Source organism: Stylophora pistillata, chromosome 5 (assembly GCF_964205215.1).
Source record: "Stylophora pistillata chromosome 5, jaStyPist1.2, whole genome shotgun sequence".
Classification (NCBI taxonomy): domain Eukaryota; kingdom Metazoa; phylum Cnidaria; class Anthozoa; order Scleractinia; family Pocilloporidae; genus Stylophora; species Stylophora pistillata.
In genome coordinates, this window is record NC_142523.1 from 11,255,632 (window position 1) to 11,283,264 (window position 27,633).

A 27,633-nucleotide genomic window follows, 5' to 3' on the forward strand; every position below is an offset into this window, starting at 1 on the left:
GAAATCCAATAAACACGACTGTCTGCATTGTTTATACCATGAATGGACCATGCCAATTTTCTTATATTTTTTTTAACCTCTACCAAGTTGTCAAGCCGCACTATTTCAGATCTATTGTTCAGGAACCAGTCGTTAGTTATAGCCCAGAGGGGGACGGGGTGGAGGATTTTGGGGATCATTTGGTTTTTAGGGAGAACAGAGGGGGAATCAGTCGTCTTCGTTAGAGTATAAAAGGAAAGAGCTGCAGATAATTGACGTCTGTCAATTATCTGCCAATGAGAAGGGCGGGGTGGGGAAAAGTCATAAGAATTTTAAAGGGCCTTACCGGGGATTAGCTAAGACATGATAATTGAAATCCTCGCCCCCTTCCCTCTCCCAGGCGATAAATATTGACCACTCCCTGAGTTCATTTCTCTGAAATAGAATCTGCACCGAGATTTTTGTCAACATTTACCTTTTATTGTTAATTTATCTTCTATTATAAGAACAAAAAATTTTGAAATAAAAAAAAGGGAATTTTTGAGATAAAAATGGGGGTCCCACCGTTTCCGGGGCTCGTTTAGGGAATGCAGTACTTATATAATTCCTATTTTATCATGAAAATTATATCTAAGAGCACTGGCTGATTTGCGTTTTCGAAAATTATTCCTTTTCCTCCGCTACGAATCTATTTCAGCGGAAGAATGACATTACTCAATTCCGAGGAAAAAGTTAATAAGTCATCGTGCTCGTACGCGAGAAAATGCCGATTTACCTCTGGTGCGTTCCGAATATGAGGGGAACGGATTTGAACCACAACCGAAAAAAAAAAACATTGAAATATTTTCGAAGCTTTTAAACCGAACCGAATATCCGGCGATCAAACCCCGTGCATTTCCCCACCTCCCTTTGATCCTCCACATTCCCCCGATCCCCCATAATCCCCCGGTGCCCCTTTTCCCCCCTTCCTCTCCTGATCCTTCCCTTCCCAAAGGAATCTGCATCGTCCTTTTCTTCAACGTTACATTTACACTTGTGATTTTCTTCATGTGTATCAGCCATCAGGCGATCAAGAAAGAAGAAAGGCATGGTACGTTATGGATCATGAACAAGCTTATCAAATCAAGTTCACTTTTCATTTTGTTTTTTAAGTTTTGTTTGCTGGCTTTTGTTTGTTTGTTTGCTTGTTTGTTCTTTACTTTAAATGAGCTTTTCTCTTTTCTTCTGGAAAAATAATTGCGGTTGGATATGACCGAAATTTCTTTTAGGAAATAATTAAAGCGATTTTCTGCTTATGAAATCAAAGAAGCTTCTGTCAATCAAAATTGAATTGAGTTGTCAGTCACATGTAAGGGTAGGGTGTGATTTTTTATTAGATTGCCATGGTAACCATGTCTTTCTGGATATGTTTAGTATCTACCCATGTACAAGGAAATGTGCATCAGCTGGAAGAGAGAATTGACATTCAGATCTTGGTAGTTAAAGGGTCAACGCAGTGAAAAGCATAAACGAGTAGAAAATAACTTTTATAGAACGCGAGGCGATTCCCACAAAAGGTTTTCCTCAATTACTGCCATTGAATTAGTGCTTTTTCTTTTAGGTTTGAAAGATGATGCCACAAGATCCAAGCAATTTATTGATCAACTTAAAGTTTATGAAAAGTCTCGCTTAGATACTACTGTTGTTGATAGCGTGGTGCTCTCGATAAAGTATACGTTTTAATTACGAAATGTCAAAATCTTAAGTACAAGCCAGATATGCTAATCTTGCAGACTGCAAGTGCTCGTGCACTAACCTATGTATGCTAATTTTATTGCGAGTCACATGTGAGCGTGCAACACTGTCCACTTTAAAGAAAGAGTACTAAGAAGAGCGATGATCGCGTAGTGTCTGTCGGATTTATAATGTTCAGAAATCTTGCGCTCTCAAAAAGGTAAAATTACAATTTCGCAAAAAAAAAAAGTTTTTTGGCGGGAAAATTGTCTCTGGAAAAAAAGTCTACGTTCTTGAATTGTGCTTAGTGTTTATCAAACAATATAGTAAGTCTTTTAGCGGGAAAAATGTTTTCCGATGTAAAAAAGATATTTTCTCCCGTCAAAAGTCAAGTATATCTTTGGTTTTAACACCAAACGCCGTTCAAATCTGCAGAAAGGTTTTTCTTCTTGGCAACCCTCCATACGCAAAAAAAGTAAAGCCTATATGATACAATGTATATACGAAGTTCATATATTTTGAACGGCGGTATTAGACACGTATGATGCACGATCCTCGCAGTAGAGAGCGCTATATATGCAATAGCGAAAATCAGACCTGAAAAAAATCAGGCCTGTACTGGATTCGAACCACTGACCCCTGCGATACTAGTGCAGCGCTTTACCAATTGAGCTAACAAGCCAACTGGGAGCAGGGCGTTAAGTTGATTCGTAGTAAACCCGTGATGATAAATCAGATACAATGTATATATAAAGTTCATATATTTTGAACTGCGGTATTAGATACGTATGATGCACGATCCTCGCAGTAGAGAGCGCTATCTATGCAATAGCGAAAATCAGACCTGAAAAATATATAAACTTCATATATACATTGTATCTGATTTATCATCACGGGTTCATTACGAATCAACTTAACTGCCTGATTTTTTTCAGGTCTGATTTTCGCTATTGTATAAATAGTGCTCTCTAATGCGAGGATCGTGCATCATACGTTAAGCCTATATTTTGACTAGTTACCAGGCCCAAACAAACCCAAACAAAACCAAGCACCTTGTCGTGTTGTAAAAGTCTGGATTGACTCTGCCGTGACCTTTGACGACCACGCTGATCTTAACTGTCCTCGAGCTGCCTGGATAATTTACGTCGTATCAATAGAATAAAACATCTTTTGGAAAACAAAACTCTTACTTTAATTATTAACGCTCTTGTTTTCAGCAGGCTTTTCTATTGTTCTACTGTTCGGGGTAATACCTCTAGCAAAAGCATTTCCTAACCTACAACTCATTCAGAACTTTGCTTGCAGAATAATCCTAGGCATAAAAAAATTTGATTATGTCTCTCAGCTGCGCGCAAATCCCTTGGTTGGTTAAGTGTCCCTCAAAAACTTCAATTAAATACCGTTACCATGGTCCATCAGAGTAGAACAAAGCAGGCACCACCCTATCTTTGCGATTTATTTCATGATAGATTTAATGTGTCCAGACGAAATACTAGAAATATGTCACAGTTAAACCTTGGATGAACAGTTAACCTCTTCTAAGTAATTTTCACTGTCACTACTTTCTTGCTTAGAGTCACTTTTATTATCTTATATTTTACTGTCACTAAATCAAAAACAAAAACAAAAATCCAAACCAAATTTTCAATGAAAAAAATTTATGATTTTACATTTAGTCAAGAAGTTGCCTTGACAAAAAAACACTTCAACCAGCCCTGACCTAGTTGATGAAACAGGCACAACTTTCTTTGGAGCCTTCATTTTTGCTTCTTTACTCATCTCCTAGAAAGGAAAGTGATATTACATGAGAAACTAATACTAGTAAATTTCATTTTTTTTTAACCTTCATTACACAGCAATTGATAAAGAATCTTAAATTCACAAAATTAATAACATTTGTTAGAGAATGCCTCACACGTGAATAGTGCTGATTCATTGGTTCAGAAGTGATTGGCAAGTGCCACTGACCACCAAGCAACCAAAGAAAACAATCTCCAACTATTTTTTGTTATATTGACAGAAATATACTACTTTTTTTATTTCTGTATGGTATAATAATATATCAAAAAAGGTATTCACTCAAGTGTTGGTGAATATTATAGTGGTGTATATAAACCCAGTCAAGTGGCAAGGTTAATATCCACCATTATTCACCTCCACTGAGGTGAATACTTGCTACATGTAACAATTTGTTTTACTTCTGTTAGAAAGAGAAGAAAAATACTCTAAGAAAAATATGTTTTAGTTCACCAGAATTTGTAATGAAGAACAAAACACAAAACTTAACCTGGACAGCAAAAATTGAAGGTTTTTGTTTCAAATCACTGCTTACTTGAATTTTACTCTGCCTCTCTTTCAGCTCCTCTGGAGAAATAACTTCTTCTGCTACCTTGTTTATTGTATTGTCACCTAGCACCTAGAAGTTCAAACAGGAAGCTTAACACTTACCCATGCCACTCTCATAACAACTAAATTCTTGTTTCTCATTAGCAAAATACTGGACATGTCACAAAACTAAAAAAAAATGTTTACATGTGAATAAGAAGTGGTTCATTGAGTAGATTTTAAGTGCAGCTCAAAGATAAGGGGTCAAAAATATGCTTGTTAAACTCGTACAGAATATGCCTACTTAAGAACAGCAGCAGACTACTCTTGACAGACAAACATGTACAATGAAAACAGTGTTTTAAAAAATGCATCCCTATTCTGGGATGTCAAAATTTGTCAACACATCAAGGCAAATTGTGAGAATGTCTTAAGTAACTCTTTCAATACCAGAAGTGATAATTAACAATTATTCCATGAGCGTGTATTGTAAATGAGATGATAGATAGCCAATGAGGTGTGTAGTGCCAAGTTGGCTATAATCATCTCCTATCCAACAAGCGCAAGTGGAATAATTGTTTTATAAAAAACGCCCCCAAGATATTAGACAAAATCAATCTTCTCTTCTTCTCTTCTTTTTAGCTCCCTTTAAATTTTAAGCTAATGCGTACACTTACCATAATTGTACCAGAATGGTATATTGGCTCATATACCATAATCATGGCTAAGCCAATAAAAAGTCTTGAATTGCATTATCCAATTGTGACCAGGCTCACAACTGTGCATGACACTGCAATATTTTTTTGTTATAATTTTAGAATTACATCTTCAGAAACTATTTCCTATGATAATCAAATTATCATACACACAGGATTTGCATCATATTTCCTTTAAGTCACACCACCACACCTAACTATTTCCTATGATAACCAAATCAACCTAAACACAGGATTTGCAGCTAAATTTCATTTAGAATGATCACACCTAACTTCCAAAATTTTAGAGAATTTCTTGCTGTTGTTCGATTCCTTATAAAAGAAGTACAGTTAGTTAGTTTAACTCAGTAGTTCAGAGTGTCAAGACCAGCACTTACAAGTTCAGAACCTCTTGGTCAAAGAAAACGAACTCCAGTACGTGAAACCTCAAGTTAGTGACCTATTTTACTGAGGATTTGCTTGCAATCACCCTTTCTTTTTATCAGTATTTCTTTTGTACTTTCCTGTATAAATAAATTTTATTGTGGCTACAAGTCTGTCTCGTTGTTCAAATAACAACATCAGAACCTGCCTCAGTCACACAACGATCCAGTTTTTAATAATAACATACAACCTCTCACTTAAACAATTGAAGCATCATTCAGCCTACATACAGGTAATGAGAATTCTTAAACTTATCAGGTAGAAGTTGTTATCTCGATCTGACACCAAATTCCTGTTACTAATTTTCAAGGAAATGTGTAGTGGCTAGAGAGGAGAGTTAGCAATCAGATCTTGGGAATCATGTGAATTCTGAAGAATTGAGTGAGTAAGTAGGTTCACAGTGCAGCTCAAAGATAAGAGGCCCAAAATATGTCTGTTAAACTCATAGAGAATCTGTCCAAGACCAGGGCAAGACTAGTCTTGACAGAAGAGCATACACATTTAAAACAGTGTTTTAAAGCATGCATGTCTATTCTGGGATGTCACAATTTTTCCAAACATTAAGGCCAAGTATCAGAAATTGTCTAAAGGGATATAATTCACTCAAACTTTCACTAACTAAGCAAGCAAAATTGAAGAGTGGAAGAGAAAAAAAGCCCTGAGTGACTTATGACAAACTACTAGGTTCTCCTTCCAAATTGTCATGTATCGCCTGACATAAAAGTGAGAAGTTGGTGTTCCATCACAAATAACCATAGGGTTCTATTCTAATCACCCCTTTAACTGTTATCTCACCTTCACTGGTACAGCAGACATGAGTTGAGCATTTGCTCTACAGTTTGGACAGTCTTGAATGACTAAGACAAAACAGGAAATTAAAAATAACTTCAATTATACTTTTTTGTCCCTAAACAAAATTCTCAAATGTCATAGCTTAGCAGCTCAATTTAAGCAACAAAAGGACAGTTCACAAATTATGCCTTAGTTTGCAACTGAGAAGTACACATAAATTGTTCTTTTTCTTACAGAAAACAAGTGAGCATGGAATTTAAAAGTTTTATATCAATGACTCTGTTGAAATTATGGCTATCTTTTTAATTCTGAATAAAAAAATTCTACTCTTACCAATAAGTGGTAGAATAAACTATAATTGTAAAATAATCTGACATGACCAAATAGATTTACCTAATAACCCTAACATCAGTATGCATATTCTCCATACTGTTCTCCATACATTCCCTAGGGTGCTAAGAAGAAGAATTTGTTAAACAATGAAGAGCTTATCTTTTGTTGGTGACGATTTTCCTAATTCTCCTCACCTCTATGTGTGATACAGGGATGATATTGTATTGAGAAAGTAGATGTTAGTCACTCTTGGGGATAAAGAGTTTAGATGAATTTGAACTTAAAAACAGAAAATAATGCTCTGCAACATGTCTTCCCAAAGCCAGTCCCTGATACAACCAAAACAGAAAGTGCGTGAGCAAGGCAAAGTGTGTGCCAATACCATGAGTTCACAACAGATACAGCAAAGTAATTCCTCATTTAAATCTTTCAGGCACTTCTTTGATCTGCTGTCAACTACCAGTCAAAAGAAAAATTTAACATGAGCTCTGGTAATGCCATTTAAACAATTCTCCCTGTGTTCTTTTGGAGGAATACTTGGCAATTTGGATGGAGAATATAGCATTCTATAGAACTGAGGGGAGAATGACTAAGTGGCGATACTCCTAGTTGCTTCATGCTAAGAAAACCAGGATAATTAGTCCAACTGGGTGGGTCACTTTAAGCTCTAGTACAGACTTATCTAGTACCTTTTTTTACCAGATATGACACTATGGGCTTTTTTCCCACATATTTCTTCAATATACAGAATGCCTTCAGGGGAGAGTTGCATCATGCATCATGAAGTTGTGTTTAATTCACCTAGCACTTGGAGTTAAATATACCTTTGTTCATTTTAACTTCTTCCTGTGGATCAACCTTTTGATCACCTTCCAAAACCTGAAAAATATATTAATGTTTATGATGGTGGCCAGAAGCACTGTGCTGAAAGATGCTAAGATACCTTAAAGAATAAATAATTTTAGTTAAGAAGTGTTGTTGTTGTTGTTGTTGTTGTTGTTGTTGTTGGATACTCCTAAAACCATATATCTCTACCATAAAAGTTTCAAATGTGCTTCCAAAACAAAAATAACTACTTCTCTTACTCTCAACATTGATTGCCAAAAGATGACAAAAATAGTATCCCGACTTAACTGAACAACACTTAAGGCAGTGGCATTTATGATGGCATTTAAAGAAAATTGAGAGAAAATTTTCAGAAGGTTGGGTTAGTCTTCCTATTTCAATACAGCAACAGGTAGCATCATAATTTCATGTGTCTTTCTAATGATTGAGATAATATCATACACTTTTCTGGAGAATAAAACTGAACTTCCTCCTTTAAATAATTATGTTTAATTTGTACATTTTATTAAATATCTGCTACAAATTAAATATTGTGGTTTCACTATATGATGCCTTTAAATTATAAGAAGTCAAGAATTGACCTGCTTGCCTTCCATGCTGCCTTTGGCCTTCTTTTCTCAAGGGGAACTGAAAATTATCAAAACACAACTCAACCCTAGGCCTGACCTGTTTTGCATCTGTGTTTACATAACGACTATAAGTAATGCTGTTTTACTTTTTTTTTTAACTAATTTTTATTTAATTATATGATTCAAGGAAATTCCATTTCATGACTCATGAATTCTGCCTTTAATTGCACTTGAAACTGATATATGGCATCAGTTTTTGCAAGCAATTCAATGCAGAATTCTACAGGCAAGGGGATGCTCAACTGATTTGGAAATCTATTTTACCTATTTAAATACCTGTCATGCTTAACATAAAGGAGAACATACAGTATTGCCACTTTCCCAGGAGGGTATGCCAGTCCATTGCAGTTCATCCCCTTTCCCCTTCCCCCTCAGTAGTTCCTCAAGTTCCCCTGACAGCTTTTTCTGTTACCCTTTTATACACTCTTGGGTGGAGAGAGGAGCTGTGAGAGCACACTGAGTCATGTCTGTGAACACAACACAATTGCCTCTCTGTGGACAACTTATAAACCGGTACCCTTCTATTACAGTACATGAATTCTTCTTACCTTATTTTCATAAGAAGTCTTATAAGAATTCATTATTCTATCATAAATTATTTCTAGGATCTAAAACCCCACAGTCCCCTTATAAATTTTTCACCTCTCTATCTAAAAGCCCACACTCCTTCCACTGGGTCCAGTAACCCTACTAAGGGACCAGTCATTTATTACAGGGTGGGGGGGTGGGTTGATGCAAATGGGGTGGGGGCATACCATTTTGTGCACCTGAAAATGGGGGGCTGCATAAAATTGTGCAACCATTTCTGAGGGGCCATGTACTTTTATGCATTCCAATTTCCATTCCACAAAAAAAGAAACACTCATGGAATAATTAACTTTAGTCAAATATGATTTATTATCAAAGTGATGGTATAACAAACCAACATAACATGGTGTATTAGCAGTTCTTTCACATTGGAAAAAAAACTTCATGGATTACTCTGTATTACTCAGTATCACTGTCCTCTGATTCACTGTTTGAGGAGCTGAGGGCAAGTACTCTTTAATTACAAGCTTAATCACTTATAAGCCCTCTTTCCATCATTTGCTTTAGCCAGTAAACTTGTGTCCCTTTCAAGGATATTTGAGCAGCCAACTTCCTTAACTGAAACCTCACCATCAGACAGTAGTTTGGAGATTAAAGCCTTTCTCTTATTTTCACTATTTGCTTTACTAGTTTGGTGAGTTTCTGTGGTTGAGGGCAGGTCATCTTATTTTATGTACAGACTCAAAGGGGGGCCACATTATGTTATGCAGTGGCAAGAACAGGCTCATGGGAAATTATGTATAGGAAAATTAAAATACACCAGTCCACCCCCACTCCAGCCTCCAATAAATGACCGGTCCCTAACACCTTTCAAAAGTACCCCTACCTCTCTGTCATGTACCCATACCTAAGTACTTCGCTTGGTGATACAGGATTTTTCCATTTACTTCACCTTCGCACACTCCCATCTCTTGATCCTTCTCCAAAGGAGCCCACTTCTTCAGAATCATAATTTTTGGCAGACCTCACTAAAAGTATAAACAAGCTCTGAATCGTACGCCGACAAACTCTGTCCTTCTTTTGTTTTAACGCCTGCACCTTCAAAGACAACTACATCACCGTCGCATAGGACAGCGGAGCTACGCTTTGTTAAGCCTGCAGAGCAGGAGTAATTTGGGCGAGCGAGTGCTTAGTTTTGTCTTAGGGAGAAATGGCCGCCATCTTTGATTTAAGTGGCAAGGGAAGGCTGGGGAGAGAATGCAATTTGTACCGAGGGGGTGAGTGACGGTCAAAAGTAAGGAGAGGGGCTGAGGTTGGTGGGTGAACATCTTACTCTGACTCCAAATCAAACACGACGTCGGATAAACGATCAGGAGCTTGTAATCTTAACTCGCCCCAACATGACGCCTGCACAGCAGGCTAGGCTTTGTTTTGTTTACTAACAAGTTTTTACAAGTTTTTACAAGTTTTTACAATTAAGTTTATTAGGTCTTCCAAAACAATTACTTACAATAAACACCGACTGCAAATAGCGAGCCAATCTAGGCGGGCGATGTTAAGGACAAACAAACACGATTTAGTAATTGAAGGCGTTAAAAAAGTCGATTTTGAATACATTATTTGTCAAAAAAGGAAAAAAAAAATGATAAAAAGTGAAGACGAACATTATAATTTATGATTGGATTGTAATTAAGATGCCTTTTTTATTTCAGAAATAAGAGTGCTAGTGTCAGCATAACTGTCCAGAGTTTCTAGAGTTTCAAATAGTAATACTTGAATTTTCTTTTTGAACATGTGCATTGGTAGTTTCCGATAGCTTTCGGGAATGCTGTTCCAAATTTTAGCACCAACAATGGAAAAAGAGTTTTTATGATGATTGAGCCAACTGATGATTAATATAGTAGTTACCAGAAGATGATGAGCGAGTATTATACTGATGTATGTCTTGTGTAGAAGTATAGATTACAGATATTTTGAGGTGCAGAGTTAGCTGTTATATCAAACATTAAGATTGATGAAAGTTTGAAGTAGAGCATTGAGATTGGCAGAATGTTAGATTGGGCGAAATATGGAATCGCATGCGTTCTGAAAGTCAGAAAATTGATGAGGCGGACGGCTCTCTTTTGGAGTAAGAATTTTTTTTTTTTTTTTTTATAAGAATTTTTTTCTAAATGAGATTTGGAAGCTCGGCCCCAGGAAATGAGGCCGTAAGATATATAGGGGAGAAATTAATGAATTTTTAATACTTAGAAGTGTTTTTAAAGGGACAAAGTGTCTTAGTCTCGAAATAATTCCAATATTTCTGTTGATTTTTAGAGAAATATATTTAATGTGGTTTCCAGGATAAATGTTGGTCAATTATTACCCCTAAGTATTTAACATTATCCTTACGTTCAAGATCAAAGAACGTTTTAGTGCGGCCATCATAGGCCTTTATGCAAATGTTAAAATTGATGCATTTTTGATATGGATAAAAAATTATATAGTTCGTTTTCTTAATATTTAAGGAGAGGTTATTTACGATTAACCAGACGACAACTTTAATTAGTTCACAGTTGACGATGGTTTCGAGGGATTTTAGGTTTTTATCAGCGTATAAAAGGTTAGTGTCATCAGCAAAAAGGTAAAAGGTTAACTTGTTTGAGGCCATGCAGATATCATTTACATAAATAAGAAATAGTAGGGGGCCAAGTACACTCCCCTGAAGAACGCCACAAAGGGTACTTTCCTTTCTAGATCATGACGTGGGGACTTACTTGAGTGGGGTCTGGATTCTAGGAGAACCAGTCGTTTACTATACCCCGGATGCCGTAGTGGGATAGTTTATGAAGGAGGATAGAGTGATTCACGGTATCAAATGCTTTTTGAATGTCAATAAATACACCACAGGAGAACATTCCCTTGTCCGTGTTTAATTGAATTTTGTTCACAATATCCAGGATTGCATGCTCGGTTGAGCGCTGTTTTCGGAAACCGTACTGAGACTCGTAAAATAAGAAATGTTTGCTAAACAAGGCCTTTAGGCAGTTGAACATGATTTTCTCAAAGAGTCTAGTAAAGACCGAAAGATGGTCTTAAAATAAGTGAGGAGAATTCGCTACCTTTCTATAATCAAAAAATGGATAGATATTCTAGTCTTCTCGGATAAGGACGAATAAACCGTAGACCCCGTCTCCTGGAAGGTTAGGGGTAGGAGACGTTAATTTCCCACGCACGAGATTCCTGTGTGGCGGATGTCCTCCCCTGGGTTGGTATGGGTGGGAATTGGCCCTGAAAAGCCCCTATGGGGAGTGGTCAAGTTACGTATGTATGTATGTAAGTGATATAGGACGATAGTTTCCAGGTTCGGCTTCGTCCCCATCCTTAAATATTGGAATAATCTTAGCATGCTTAAGTTTGGAGGGGAAGATGCCCCTTTGAACCGAGTTGTTTATTAGAGTTGCCAGAGCGGGGGCTGATATAATAATTATGGTGTGAGCATTTAAGATATATAGGGAGCCCGTTATATATAACAGCCCGTTCAGTCCTTCACAATCAATTCTGAACCTTCCTTCGTTGAAATGAATTTCAGTATGAACACGACTAATCATTAGAGGACATATGGCACTGTCCATAACAACATCCGAGTGTTCTTCGCTGCGTCCGAGATGACTGACAGTCGGTTTTGGCAAAATGTATTCTGGTTGTAGAGAAGGATGATAGGATTTCCCTTCGACCTTCTGTAAACAGAGCATTTTTCTCATCTAATCTCAGTATGATAAAACCTCTAATACTAGTTCAAGATTCTTGTAGAGTTCTTGGAGAACTCTCCAAGCGGCCATTTTTATAAACAGACAACTGCGACACGAAATTCGGAAATCACTTGGGAAAGATAGGACAAGCTCGGATAAAACTTTTGGATCATGAACAAGCTTATGAAATCAAGTTCACTGATAAATTAAACTTTCAAAAGAACACTACTGCAAACATATGATTGACCGGGAAAGTAAGAGTTGCATAATTATTCTCATTCCAACGCGCGCTCAGTTAACAACCCCGAAAGTTATAATTGTGTTCTCTCTCTGGAGCTGTGTATGGTCAAGTCCAGTTTTTAAAACATGTTTTTTTTTGTTTTCGTTTAACAAACTACAACTAATGGACAATTATTTTATGACTTCACTCTGACGAAGACGAATGAATGGCCGCTATTAATAACTATTTTGTGCCAATTCATTTCAGTTTTAGTAGCCTTTTCAAAGATCTCATATCATTAATTTAGAATTGAGTAAAATTGATCAAAATGCAAAAACTGATTTATGTGGAGATTTTCATCGCTTCAACATAATTAGTGTCAATTTGAATGGTTGCGTTCAACTGCTGCATACACTGAGAGAGGGGTGCAATTTGTACATGTAATCACATGATTTCGAGTGCAATTTGGAATAAATAAGCACGAGTAAATTTTTTCAAAGAGTAACAAAATTGCAAGTGCTTATTTATTCCAAATTGCACGAGAAAATCATGTGATTATCTATTAATAATGTACATGAAAAAATACGAGGTAGCTTCTCATAACTAAGCAGAAGAAAAGCGCGCGCATCACGTGCAAAAAGAATGTATTCAAACCCTGCAAGTGACATTGACCTTGATATTGACCTAGACATTGACCAATCAGAATGTCTGGTTTGTTTCTTTCTTTGCACTGAATTAACTCTCTTCTGCACTGAATTAACTGAAAACTGCATTAATCTTAACCAATCAGAACTGAGAAATTGTTTCATGTATATTATTAGATCTGAAATCAGACACGTTTTATCAAAATCAACGAACGCGCAGCGCAAGTCCATTTGAGATCACAAGTATGGGAATGAAGAGTTTTGGGGAGATCACATGGTTTGCAGGGGGAACAGAGGGGTGATCCGTCTTCGCCAACAGAGTATAAAGAGAAAAGTGACCTCGGCAAGCCATGTCTTAATTTCACCAAATATCGTCGGAATGAATCAATTTATGGTGAAATAGTAATGAAATAATAAAATAATCCCCTGAAGGAGAAAAATTGTGAAGCAAATTCTAATATCGTTATTGGAGGAGGATAAACAGGTGTCGGCAGAACATCACGCAAAATAGTATTGCCTGGAAACGAAATGGCGTTCTCTTTTTCGAAGTTTTTCAGAACTAATCCTCATAGACAGGCATTTCAAATTCCAGAGGCACCCCTGCACTTTAGGGTTTCGAAAACCCGAGCTTTCATAGAGCTCTGAAGATTAAAGGAAGCCTGGACCACAAGAAAAGGTGACTGAAGCTTAACACTTTTTGGGTAACCAAATCAATTATCATACAGCTTGTCAACTAAAGTTCTCCCCAATGGTATGGATAAATTATCATACAGCTTGTCAACTAAAGTTCTCCCCAATGGTATGGATAAATTATCATACAGCTTGTCAACTAAAGTTCTCCCCAATGGTATGGATATATTATCATACAGCTTGTCAACTAAAGTTCTCCCCAATGGTATGGATAAATTATCATACAGCTTTTCAACTAAAGTTTTCCCCAATGATATGGATAAATTATCATACAGCTTGTCAACTAAAGTTCTCCCCAATGGTATGGATAAATTATCATACAGCTTGTCAACTAAAGTTCTCCCCAATGGTATGGATAGATTATCATACAGCTTTTCAACTAAAGTTCTCCCCAATGGCATGGATAAATTATCATACAGCTTGTCAACTAAAGTTCTCCCCAATGGTATGGATAAAAGGCGAGGCGTCGCTAATAGGAGGAGTTCTTAGGATTCGCTTGAGCTTCTCTTATCGAAGAGAATCCGAAAGTTATTGCTTGTCGTCTTATTTTTTTATATCATTCATACCCCACATGACACGTTAGTGTGACCTCCCCCCCCCCCCCCCCGCACTTCTTATGACTTTGCTGGATATTTTCCTTACTGCTTGTCTGATTAAGTGCCGAACATACAGTTTGGCAGGTTATTATCTGCGTACAGTAAAAAGTGTCCCTTAAAGAAACTTTCAACGTGCTCGCGATAAAAAAAAAATTGAAAAAAAAAAAAGCCACAATCATCTCAATTAAAATAACACTTTTAATGATCCCCTTTGTTGAGAAGCTCTAAATCTACAGTCATCAAACAATCCAACGAAAAACAAGGAATGAAAACAAAATTCGATTACAACTACGTTGGTGCTAACTGCGATTCCCTCTAAAAACCAACCAAAAATCAGGCTGAAATTGTCAAGGTAAATTGCGCCTGATGGAGAAAACAAAGGAAATGAGCATTGCAGAGCAAACAACGGTAACAATTATAGATAGCGAAGAGAATAAGAAGTACGTATGATGCACGATCCTCGCAGTAGAGAGCGCTATTTATGCAATAGCGAAAATCAGACCTGAAAAAAAATCAGCCCTGTACGGCATTCGAACCACTGACCTCTGCGATACTAGTGCAGCGCTCTACCAATACGTGCATCATACGTATCTATAACCGCAGTTCAAAATATATGAACTTCATATCAGAATATGAGGTGAAAGAACTTATCCCTCAAACATACCCCTCTTCCAATAAAAACGTTTTTAAATCCAACTTTAGTACTCGTTCCTGCGGCGCGACTAATTTGAGAACAACAGCTGATTGGCTAACGGTTCTACGGTGAAATAATTATACTGTGTGATGTTTGGAAACCTGCCGTTTGGGGTTTGTGGTGTTCTATATATTTAAATGACATTAGATTTTGTTAGACATTTAAGAATAAACACTAGCGAGAAAAACACACAACGTTTCGATGACTCCATGTCATCATACTCAAGTGAGAAGAGAATAAAAATGAATAGTTAATTTATACCGTAGGAAGGTGGCAAACGTAAAAAGTTTAAAATATTTAAAATATTTAAATAAATAATTGCGCGTGTTGAGTTCATAAATGTAAACTATTAAATAAATAGTTTCGCGCGTATGGAATCCGATTGTTTGTTCAAAGGGGGCCTCATCTTCTTTATGAAAAGCATTTCATGAACTAAACAGTCCAGTTTACAGTGCACTTTTTAAGTACGTTGAAATGCTTGGTCAGGTCGCCGATGGTTTGTAGGCCGTGGTCGTTCTTTAGATGTTTGCCGATGGCCGAATTACGGTGCTCATTAATACGTTGATGTAAATGCCGGCTGGTGTACCCGACGTACTCTGCATCACACAGATCACATTTATAATTATATACAACGCATTGTTGGCTAACTATAGGAGGTTTAGGCTCACGTACTCTGAGATCTTCAAAGATTTTGCGACTTTTGAACACGGGATGAAGGGTGTGATTGATTTTGTTGCCTAGATCTGATAATTGCCTTTTCACTGCGTCAGCTGACTTTTGATCTTCAAAAGGCAAAACCACTCGGTGAACAGCATTTTCGTTGACGGATAATTGAGCTTGCACTCCAAAACCCTGAGTTAGTATGACATGGAGTCATCGAAACGTTGTGTGTTTTTCTCGCTAGTGTTTATTCTTAAATGTCTATATATTTAGCCTGGTATCCCATACACTCCCATCAGTGACCAAGACAGAATTTCTCCTTACAACATCAGAACTATATCAAGCAGACAAGTAATGAGAATAAAGGAAAAAATCAATTAAGGATCATGAGTTGATCCAACAACAAATTCTCCAAACTAACATCATAAGAATTGTATGGCAGACAGTAAGGAGAATAACTAATGAGATCAAACTAACATCATAAGAATTGTATGGCAGAAAGTAAGGAGAATTACTGATTAGATCTTGGGAGTTCATGGGATACATGTCACTTTGTTCAAACTTCAGTTTAAGGGAAAGCTCTCTTTACCTTATATATTTCACTTGGAAATACAGTTGTCATCCTTGCATCGTCCGCTGGTACCACAACCCCAAGCAAGGCAATAGTCATGCCTGTAGCTACAATAGCATCCAGGACCTAGCGACTTGCAGTGAGGGCAAATGCTGGCTGAAATAGGAACACAGTAACAAATAATTGATATGGAGATAAAAGTCTTCATAATATGTTTGTTAATTATATTGATCTACTGAATGACTGACCGCTGACTCACTGAATGAATGATTGATCTTTCTGTTATGCTGACTTTTGGGCACACGGCGCTAATACTGTTTAAATCTTAATAATATACATGAAAACATTTCTCAGTTCTGATTGGTTAAGATGAATGCAGTTTTCAGTTAATTCAGTGCAGAGGATAGTTAACTCAGTGCAGAAGAGGGTCAATTCAGTGCACAGAAAGAAACAAACCAGACATTCTGATTGGTCAGAATGATTGGTCAATGTCAAGGTCAATGTCAATGTCAAGGTCGATGTCAGGGTCAATGTCACTTGCAGGGTTTGAATAAATTATTTTTGCACGTGTTGCACGCGCTTCTCTTCTGCGTAGTTATGAGAAACTAGCTCATATTTTTTCATGACATATTATTAATAGATAATCACATGATTTTCTCATGCAATTTGGAATAAATAAGCTCTTGTAAATTTTTTTAGAGACCACAAATTGAACTCGCCCTACGGGCTCATGCAATTTTGATAGTCTTTGAAAAAATTTATTCGTACTTATTTATTGCAAATTGCACTCAAAATTGTGTGATTACCTATATGAACCATTCTCTTATCAATGGTATTTCTGCATCACCATGACTCTTAAGGCTGCAACAAGTATGAACTCTTCAATGCACTTTCCCTCCCTACAAGTATTCATAATTATATACTTTTTTCATCTGCAAACCATTAAAGTGCAAAGCAAACTCAATTTGGACACCTTGCTAATAAATCTACGATCAACCTCGAAAAAACAAAGCATGGGGAAAAAGTTCAGAAGATGCAAATTTTATTTTACATATACATGTATAGACTGAGGAAACTCTAGTCTTACAGGAGTCTTAATTAAAAGTAAGCCCAAAACTGTGGTGAAAACTTGAAAAAGGAAAATGCAAAAATTAGTTCATGATAAATTCAAGACTTTCTTTTATTATAAATTAAAATACAGTATTCATGCTGTGAGTGTATTTACCACACAATGCATATCTTGTCCTATAAACTAACCATTTTATATTTAGGTGAACTAGATCACACAACAAACTACAACACTCCCACCTTATTGGCTCAAAGGTTGTTGAATTTTTTATGACATGTTCCTCTGTTATTTAAACTCTTACCTTTACAATTTGTGATCCTAGCTCATCATCATCTGGATTACTCCTCTCATTGAAGCAAAGCTTAGCTGTCTTTTCCCAGTTCAAGTCTTTGATTTTACTCTCTGCAAGACACAGCCACAACTGACAATAAATTTTTATTTATTACAAAAGATGTTATTCTCTTTATATGGATTACATCACAATCACCACCAAAACATATTTCCTAACTGTAACACTCATGCACCATAATACTCATGGATGAGAGAAGAGGAAAGAAATATCACAACAAAAACTAGACTAAGGATTTGATCATGATAAACCAGAAAATGAACAAAACACTTTGACGAGTCACTGAAAAAAATGGCATAACTTGAGAATTGCACATTTAGGAAGTTCAATGGCATCTAAAATTGGATAAGACTAAATATTCCTTCAGTCCAAAGCAAGGGAAAAGATGAGCAATTTCATCTTTGACATGTAGAGCTACATGTAAATATTAACAGCAACACTTTTGACATTACACAATGCACACTTTTCATTGCTTAAAGTAGACACTGGCAGAAACTTTATTGCCCTTCTTTTGAAAGAGAAAGAAGGATTGAAACAATTTTAACATATCTACTCTACCAAAATTGATCCAAATGCATTGAAAAAAATCTTTTGATTATTGTGGGACAAATTTCAAGTAAGAACATGATTAATTTACCATGGAGAGAACTTGATACCAAAGATCAACTTACCCTTCTTCTCCACTGTGAGGGCACACCTTCTTTAAGTCTGGCAATTGCTTTAAATACAGCAAGCCACTGTCAAGAAAAATTATCCCTGTTTATACAAGAAAACCACTAAAGAAAACTGTCACAAAAAGTAGTCATTACTAACGTGTTTAAATGCCTTCTTTCCAGACTGAGGGATGAAGGAAAATCTGATTTTTGTATCCACACCTAAAGAGAGACAAGTAGTAATCCACTTTTTGATCATTTTAAGCTCTAATTATGTAGACCTGCATAACATTAGATATTAATTTTTTTTCCATTCCATGTTAACATTCCATGGCTCAATACACATTACAAAGATCGGAGCCTAAAGTAAATGAAATTTCCATTTTTTTTAGGTGAAAATTTGTCTCACAAAACACAAAAAATTGCTCATCCTCAAAATTGTAGACAATTTGCAACATGGCATCTTTGACACTTGTCAAAGTTTGAATCTGGTTACATTTGATATTGAGTTTCAAAAAATCTCTGTAGTAATCCCCTAAACCTACACATTTTATTTGAGGAAATGAATCCTACTCTCAAAAATTAGATGGCACTTTGCAATGAGTGAGAATTGACACACTGAGTCAAATACAACATTACCACAAATGCACAGTGTATTTGATATCACCTTATATCAATAAGAACAAAAAAACCAGAATGTGCTAGGAAGTAATATAGCATAACTATAATTTGACAATGGTTACAGGTATGCCCTCTATTTTATACAATACATGTGTAATACATCATGTACTGTACTAGTCAGGTAAAGAGAGGATTAAAGAAGTCTCCATGTTTTGATCGAACTCAGTTCACAGAAATTCACTTTCTCTGTTGATACTAACTCATCATAATGTGCAGATGACAAGCTAGAAATAGAATGAGACGTGTAGAACATGTTACAATCAAACGCTTCTATGCCATCACAAATACTTTATAAACAATATCCTTTAGCATACATTTAATATTTCTACTGATCACAGAGCAATGCAAATTAAATGTATGACTCGCCAAAATAAGGTTTTGTCACTAAAAGTTCAAATTGCTTAAAAAAGTCATACCTACATCAGCTTTGCTGTGATTTTATAATTATTTAATGAGCCTTTATACATGATATAATAATTATTCAACTTGTCACTTTGCTACCTCTGAATTCACCAGACAATGTCGCAAGTTACCAATTAAAAATTGTCACAACATGACAAGTGCCATCATTAACTAAATAAATGCAAAAAAAATTAAAATTGCAAAATGCAATTTAAGATGACACAGGAGTAATTCAGTATTTCAAGAAGAACCTGTATTGTGAGAAGTCCCTTTAGAAGCTAAAAAAATAGTGATTTTCTTATTCAAGCTGAACAAAATAATTTTCTACAATTCCACACCAAGCTTGATTACTGACAATCAAGAACACCAATTGTTTGGACCACTTCTACATTTTGATTTACCCAAGTATAATTCAAGGAGAAAATTGCATTTTCAAAGAACTGATCAAATTTTCTCTGGGCAAATGCAAGACTTGCCAATATCATTTTACAACTAATCAAGTTTCACTGAACTCAATACAGCTGTAGCATGACAAGTGTGGTTGGATTTTCCTAAGAACAGGACAGAGCCTCAGGACAAATGCAATATCACAAGAGACATTCTACTACAACAGATTTCCTAATTCCTTGAATATTGTGTATCTGGTCTGCTCAGTGCAGATCTTCATTTTAAGAAGAACCAGCTGTGTAGCAAAAATCAAATGAATGTGCTGAAATTGACATGCCTGTCTAAAATGTCTGTGTCCTAAAAGCTTCTGGCAAACTTGATAACTAAGCTTGTCAATGTTATTCCAATAACTTGATTGCAATTTAATAATTTTCAAAGTGTAGCCCTTGAAAACAGGTGCAAATCTTGAAAATTTAGCAAAATTTGCATCTAACACTAATTTGTCTCTTTTTGGTGAAGAATGTTTAAATTGGTGCCACTTTGAAATTGTAAAATTTCTTGGTTACTAAGGGCTCAGTGGATAATTAGAATATTTATAGTGATCTCAAAGCTTACAGTAGTAACTCTTTGTTCTATTCAGATAGAATCACCAGGGACAATGCCAGTGTCTAAATCTATACTTCCATCTAACAATACAAATACAAAACCTGTAAAAATTTCGAGGCCTCTTGCCTATAATGCAAAGAAATAATGATTGATCAATGAATAACTTTGCATCTTCAGGCCAAAACCACGACGTGTCAGACAATTTACATTACAATAGATTTCACAAGGTTTAAATTTATATGTTATTTTTAACATAGCTCTGCACACATGTAGAATCTTCATAGCTGTTTCAAGAACATCACGCTGTGTTCAGGTGTTAAAAACAATTTTAAAGTCTTTGTAGAGATAAACTTACCTCCAGCGAACGTGATTGTAATACAAACTGGCGCATAATCCTAGCTTGGACTATTTAAAGCAAACAGCGACCTTTCTCATGAAAATTAAGCGGTCGTAAAGATTACAGAGAATACTACGTTTGATATCTGCTCAGAAAAAATCGGGAAAAATCACAAACTATACCACAAACAGAGCTAGTGCTTGAAAATTTCGTAGTTTCTTAGACTAGTTTAACCTTGGCTGGCTAAATATTTTCCAAAATTAAACTGCTGCAAACAACGACTTAATGATCATAAATCGATTAAGAAAATTCTGAGGCTTTGCGTGGGTCAAATACTTACGTCTTTTCAACGAAACCGCTTGAAGAATAGCAGTTAAAACATCGAAGTTTCTTTGAAGTTTGTAAGCGTGTTTATCTCTCCGTTTAAGTTGCTTGACTAATTTTGTCGAAAGCATGGATATCCGTGTTCGCATCTCCTTAGCCATGATTCGAAGCTCGTCTGTGTCTGTGGGCAAAAAAAAAAAAATTAACAGAAACATAAACAACGTATTAAAAACGATCACCTGTACAAATGCTAACTATTTAGAAAAATTTTCAATTCTTAAACTCAAATAGAAAAGTTTAATATGGATCTTGGCTTTCTACGTATCATTCTGAAATGTAAACTAGTTCTAAACAGTATCGAACTCAAGATAATGTTCGAAATTCGCCAATGGAAATCAATAAAAAAGGATAAATTTCTGTCCTCATTTTGCAACTAACAATTTTCCTCTGACTTCTTGTTTTTAATATTAGACCGCAAAGTAAGAGTGGAAAATAATTTCGAATAGTCAAACTGCATTCAAACTTTGCCCTTTTGCTGATAATTTTACGAGAGCACGATGGTGGAAATAATATTAGAAGGTCCTGCCTCTAACCTTTCGCAGAGAGTTCGCTTTTCGTCCACCGTTCACCGCGTTCTTCGAGGTCGAAAGAACCACCGTTGAAACTCCCCGATGTTGTAGAACACTCAGTAACATTGTCACTATCCACTGAGTCTCTACTGTGATACTGGTCGTAAATTTCAAACAAAAGACAGTCGACAATCGAAGCTTTCTTGATTAATTCACTGCGTTGTTTTTCCGGGTCGAATCCATTTGTAAATAATGAGTTTTCATTCGCACCAAAACCCCAATCAGAATCTTCACTCCTTGGATTCAAAGGGCTTTCGTCGTAACTACTTTCAGTACTCAAACTTTCCCGTTCTGTACTTCCTTGCCGCTCAAAGTCTGAATCATCATCTTCTTGGTCCGCCATGTTTGTCGTCCGCTGACAAATCGACACGGCTCATTTGAAATTCATTGGTTGAGCGCTCAACTATAGCAGTGGTTTCTTTGTTTACAAACAACTCGACGCGAATAGTAGATTCCCTTTTTCCGCAGCCAAACCAAATTTTTAATAAAATCGCAATTGCGGGGGTTCAAAGTCTGGAAATCAAATGGCACGGCTGAGGAAAAATAATGAAATATACTCTCTCTCCTTCGCGATAAATTTCACGGACCGAGGCTAATGAGATTTGATCATTTGATCACTGATCTTCGACCTTCCTTTGAAAAAACCAACATAACTCCGTCAACGAACACTTCTTATTGCTACGAGAAAAAAAAATTAAGTTTTAGATAAAATTCAATACTAACTGAAGGGAAGCTAGAGCGGGCGATGAAGGCATTCCAGAATGAACATGCAGAGGCGTGAAAACCGACGATAAAAAAAAAAAAATTCTTGCCACAAGGTGTTATTTTTCAAAAATACATATGCCAATACCCTTACCAGCCTTTTGTTGTAAAAATCTATTGGTGATTTGCTATCACGTTCAAAGAACATATCATACCACATATCACGCCACTCTACTGAAAGTTTTCTTATGGAAGTTGTTGCCTGGATACAAAAAATTGGTCTCAAGGTGGACGATGGGTTAGCTGATTTCAAAGAAGGAAAAGTGACCTTGGCAAGCCATGTCTTTCACAAAATATCATCGGAATGAATCAATTCGTGGTGAAGTAGCAATGAAAAAATAAAATAGTTCACTGAGGGGGAAAAAGATAAAGCAAAGTCTAATATCGTTATGGGAGGAGGATACAATCGTTATTGGCAGAACTTCAAGCACAATAGCATTGCCTGGAAACGAAATGGCGCTCGCTTTTTTGAAGTTTTTCGGAACTAATCCGGATAGACAGGCATTTCAAATTCCAGTGGCACCCTGCACTTTAAGGTTTCGAAAACCCGAGCTTTCATGGGGCTCTGACGGTTAAAGGTAGCGTAGACCACAAGAAAAGGTGACTGAAGCGTAACACTTTCTGGGTATAACCAAATCAATTCTCATACAGCTTGTCAACTAATTAGAATTCCCCGCAATGACACGGATGAAAGGCGAGGCGTTGCTAAGAGGAGGAATTCTTAGGGTTCGCTTGAGCTCTTCTTATCGAAGAGAATTGGAAATGAATAATTGTTGTCTCATTTTGTATGTAATTAATAATATACAGGTATTCATAACTCAAATGACACTTTAGTGTGTGACCCCCTCCCCTCCCCTCCCCCCCTCCCCCGCACCTCTTATAACTTTGCTGGATATTTTGCTTATTGCTTGTCTGATTAAATGCCGAACATGCAGTTTGGCAGGTCATTATCGGCCTACTATTAAAAGGTACTTCGAAAAACTTACAACGTGGTGGCGATAAAAAAAAAAAGAAATTGAGAAAGAAAATTGCCACAGTCATCTTGATTGAAATAACACACTTTTAATGTTCTTCTTCATTGAAAATCTCTAGATCTACAGCCATCAAACAAACTAACGAAAAACAAGAAATGAAAACACAAAAAATTCGACTACAATCACGTTGGTGCTAAGTGCATGGCGACTCCCTCTGAAAAGCAACTTAAAATCAGGCTGAAACTGTCCACGTAAATTGCACCTGATGGAGAAAACAAAGGAAATGAGCATTGCAGAGCAAAGAACGGTAACAATTATAGACAGCGAAGAGAATATGAAGTGAGAGAACTTATCCCTCAAAAATACCCCTCTTCTAGTAAAAACGTTTTTAAATCCAATTTTAGTACGTGTTCCTGCGGCGCGACTAATTTGAGATTAAGAGATGATTGGCTAATGGTTCTACGGTTTGCGGTGTTCTATATATATATTTAGGCTTGCATCCCATACACTCCCATCAGTGACCAAGACAGAATCTCTCCTTACAACATCGATACTATATCAAGCAGACAAGTAATGAGAATAGAGGAAAATATCAATTAAGGATCATGAAACGTTTATGTGTACGATCCTTCGCAGTAAAGCACTATTTGAGCAATAGTGAAAATCAGACCTGAAAAAAATTTCAGGCCTGTACGGGATTCGAACCACTGACCTCTGCGATACTAGTGCAGCGCTCTACCAATTGAGCTAACAAGCCAACTGGGAGCAGGCCATCAAATTAATTCGACATAAACCCGTAGATGATAAATCAAACAACACATTTTTTTTTGTTTCATATGTTTGTTGTTGTAAGGATCATGAGTTGATCCAATAACAAATTCTCCAAACTAACATCATAAGAATTGTATGGCAGACAGTAAGGAGAATAACTAATGAGATCAAACTAACATCATAAGAATTGTATGGCAGAAAGTAAGGAGAATTACTGATTAGATCTTGGGAGTTCATGGGATACATGTCACTTTGTTCAAACTTCAGTTTAAGGGAAAGCTCTCTTTACCTTATATATTTCACATGGAAATACAGTTGTCATCATTGCATCGTCCGCTGGTACCACAACCCCAAGCAAGGCAATAGTCACGCCTGTAGGTACAATAGCATCCAGGACCTAGCGACTTGCAGTTGGGGCAAATGCTGGCTGAAATAGGAACACAGAAACAAATAATTGATATGGAGATAAAAGTCTTCGTAATGTGTTTGTTAATTATATTGATTTACTGAATGACTGACCGCTGATTTACTGAATGAATGATTGATTGGCTGACTGACAAGCTGACTAACTGATATTGATTGATCAATGACGAGATTCATCGATTGATCGATTGAACCGTAGCAGCTACAGCAGCCATCAGATTAAGGAGCCGAAGATAGTTTTCAAAACATACGAGCAAACTTCCTGAGGCGCAGGAAAATGGAAGTGAACAATTCATGACTGGTTTTAGCTTTTCACCTCATTGGTGAGGTGTTTTATAGACAAATCGCCGATTGTAGAAAATCAAGACTAACAAATTAAAGCTAGGTAGAGTCTGTACAACTTACGTTCACCGCGTTTCCAAATAGATCCGTCCATTGGAATTTCATTTAACTCTGAAAAATCATACGTAGGTAGGAGAATAAATAGTGAATAAATGAAAGAGAGTGGGGTTCAATTTGATGCGAAATCAGACGCAGCGTGGGTCGATTTGAAATCACAAGTACTTTAATGAAGGATTTTGGGGATCACGTGGTTTTCAGGTGAACCAGAGGAGTGATCCGTCTTCGCTAACAGAGTTTAAAGAGAGGAGCTATAGAAAATTGACTTCCAATCAACTTCCAATAAGAAAGGATCATAAGAGTAAAAAAAAAACGAGGGGGGGGAATTTTATCGTGACACAACCAAAATCTTCTAATCCCCTCTTAGGCGCAAAATAATGAACGGTCCCTTCGTTTATCTTTTGGAACACAATTACCCTTGATAGGAATTTTTCCCACTTGCCAGGTTTCGCTCTACTTAAAATACTCAATTGACTAGACTGGGTTCAATTCACATCAACGGACTGATTTACCTGAGATATCCCTTTCCGTTTGCTTCGGAAAGCTCCTTATTTCATCTTAAAAACGAAAAATCAAAATTAGTGGAATCAAAAGGCAATCATTTTTATCCCAAACCATTCATGATGCATGTGTAGTAACTGTGTGATGTATGAAGAGTATAACACACTTTTAAGAACTATGCGTCGATCAATTCTAAACTTCCAAATGCCCCCTCACCTCCCCAGGCAATTCCTAAGCATCTACATTTTTGAAGATTCGCTCGTTTAAATTCCCCGACGCTCTTCAGGCCAAAATTGCTTTCAATTTCCTTCCCCCCCCCCCCCCCCCACCATGATTTAGTGTGAAACCACCGAATGCTGTAGAATTTAGAAAAGTTATGTATTAGTTGTTGATGCTGCTGTTTTGTTTTGGCTTGTTGCTCACTCAGGGGCCATTACAATATTTAATTTTTTGGAAATTTTACGAAGCCAGGCTTAAGACACCTCGGGAATAGTTTTCTACCTGTAAATGATAACAAATCAAATCAAATCAATCCCAGCAAAAAAATTATAATAAAATAATTTGCTCTTAGCCGTCATTTAAAGGTAAGTTAGATCTACTTCGAAAATGTACACCATCAAAATGGTGGTGACCAATCGATTTGTTTTCCTTGGATCGATTTTTGAGCGCGTGCAAAACGTCTCAACTCACAACAAATTTGAAAAACAAGTCAAGGCAATCATTTTCATCACAAAACATTCATGCATGTCTGGTAACTTTGTGATATATGAAGAGTATTAGGAATCATTTTGTGCGCCTAATCATGTCAAGAAAAAAGGCACGGAACCCCTGCCATTGCGCGCGCGCGCGCAAAATGTCTCAACTCGAAAGAAAAAACACAATCATGACATTAAGAGAAATTATTTGATCGTCGTTAACGTTATTTCGAGACAATTTTAACATCTACGTCAAAATACAAACTAAGAAAATGGATAAGAGTGGTGAGTTTTTCCTCTTCTTCAACTAACTTGAAGCGCGCCAAAACGGTCTCAGCCTATGTTAGCCAAATATCGGTAGGATAAAGAAAAAGAAGACTAGAAATGCAGGCTTTACTTTTTTCTTCGCATTTTAACACTAGTCAAAAATGTATCTTCAAAACCTTCATAGAGTGTCAAAATATTTGGAACCTTTTAACTTTTTTCGAACATTAAGTCTACTGATCGAAAGGCGCCAACTCGGCTGATTATGCGCGCTGGGTGAGGATCTATAAATATATCTACCACTCTGCCAACTCGAAATAAAATGTTCTTACCTTCAGTCTCACGAAGTAATGGCACTCTAGCGGCCGAGCAGACGCTAACGAGAAGAACTAAGGCAAGGACGAAGTCGTTCATCTTTTCTGCAGAATAACCGTGCGACCAGAAGATCAAACGCGAGGAGACTCTTCTTCACCAAAGTCGAAGTGAAAACTGAGCTAGCCCTTTTTTCCTGAACTTATTTATGTACGTTTTGAAAATAAATTTTTTATTAAAAAATAATCATGCTTTTGTATAAGTTTAGCGGACTGCAACCAAACCTCATTCTTTTATTCTTCGTACTCCTGCAAGAAATGACCGCCATTTTTACTCACAAGTGTGCACAGCCAGTTTTATTTCTAAAAGATATCTGACATCGATTTACGTCAGTGTAAATAGTCTTGTTAAAAATCCGACATTTCTTTGTAAATTTTGAGGAATGCGTATAGGAAAAAATAACTTTTGCGCGGAAAAATATGATTAGCCTAATTGTGATATTAATGGCGCGATATGTTTGCCGAGCATTTGTAGTATAAAAGACATCCTCAAGGGAAAAAAATCATTTCCATGCACTTTCTGCTCGTTTGGTAGATCGCGACTAATCCACAATCTTTTTATTCTTTGCACGGTTCAGCGAGCAAAGCGCGCCATTTCTATCCATCGGTGCGTCTAAACCAGTTTTGTCACTCATATACTCTTCTGCTTTTTATCAAATCTAGTTTTTAATAATCTGATACATATTACTCATCCAGCATGAGGTAAACCCAGCTAGTTTAGAAAAATATAGAAAGTTATCCGTAATTTTGAGCCACCAAGGTATTGCGTGCTACTACATAATGTTTTTCATATTGACTAGTCGTGTATAACACCATTGTAATGTAAAGGATACCCTAATTAAAAATCTTTATTTAGCAATAATTTCCATAAAATTCTCTACAATACAAAATATTAACAGCGTAAAAAACGATCCAAAATAACTCACTTACGGCTCACATCTACTCC

The 27,633-nt window shown here is 36.6% G+C and overlaps 2 protein-coding genes and 1 long non-coding RNA gene across 6 annotated transcripts in view; all 3 read right to left on the minus strand.

The window, feature by feature from the left end:
- The window catches only part of LOC148730262 (TBC1 domain family member 30-like), a 77,546-nt gene extending 55,445 nt beyond the window's left edge, over positions 1-22,101 (minus strand). Inside the window, exons 1-7 of one of the 4 annotated variants that reach the window (XR_016001592.1) lie at positions 21,492-22,101; positions 20,915-21,079; positions 18,322-18,383; positions 18,180-18,245; positions 17,461-17,580; positions 16,109-16,246; positions 14,346-14,528 (exon numbers count right to left, since the gene is read on the minus strand). Coding sequence is in view for 1 of the 4 variants with exons in the window: in XM_088760976.1 (XP_088617102.1) it covers positions 16,217-16,246; positions 17,461-17,580; positions 18,180-18,245; positions 18,322-18,383; positions 20,915-21,079; positions 21,492-21,870 (822 nt within the window). In the remaining 3 variants the exon portion in view is untranslated. Of the gene's footprint in view, positions 1-14,345; positions 16,247-17,460; positions 17,581-18,179; positions 18,246-18,321; positions 18,384-20,914; positions 21,080-21,491 lie in introns of those variants that run through there. The other 3 variants (XR_016001593.1, XM_088760976.1, XR_016001594.1) reach the window with 3 other exon arrangements.
- On the minus strand, positions 1,568-9,513 carry LOC148730266 (uncharacterized). Its single transcript, XR_016001595.1, has 6 exons — positions 9,192-9,513; positions 7,106-7,754; positions 5,952-6,737; positions 4,695-4,807; positions 4,025-4,108; positions 1,568-3,474 (listed from the first exon to the last, which is right to left on the minus strand). It is a non-coding gene; the product is annotated as an uncharacterized LOC148730266 (long non-coding RNA).
- A 1,230-nt stretch (positions 22,102-23,331) lies between the features above and the next one.
- Positions 23,332-26,984, minus strand: LOC148730267 (uncharacterized). The gene is made up of 5 exons (XM_088760981.1): positions 26,649-26,984; positions 25,369-25,413; positions 24,863-24,910; positions 24,324-24,461; positions 23,332-23,525 (listed from the first exon to the last, which is right to left on the minus strand). Exons 1-4 carry the CDS (start codon positions 26,728-26,730, stop codon positions 24,334-24,336), a joined length of 303 nt encoding a protein of 100 aa, XP_088617107.1. The 5' UTR covers positions 26,731-26,984; the 3' UTR covers positions 23,332-23,525; positions 24,324-24,333.
- Positions 26,985-27,633: the final 649 nt, after the last annotated feature.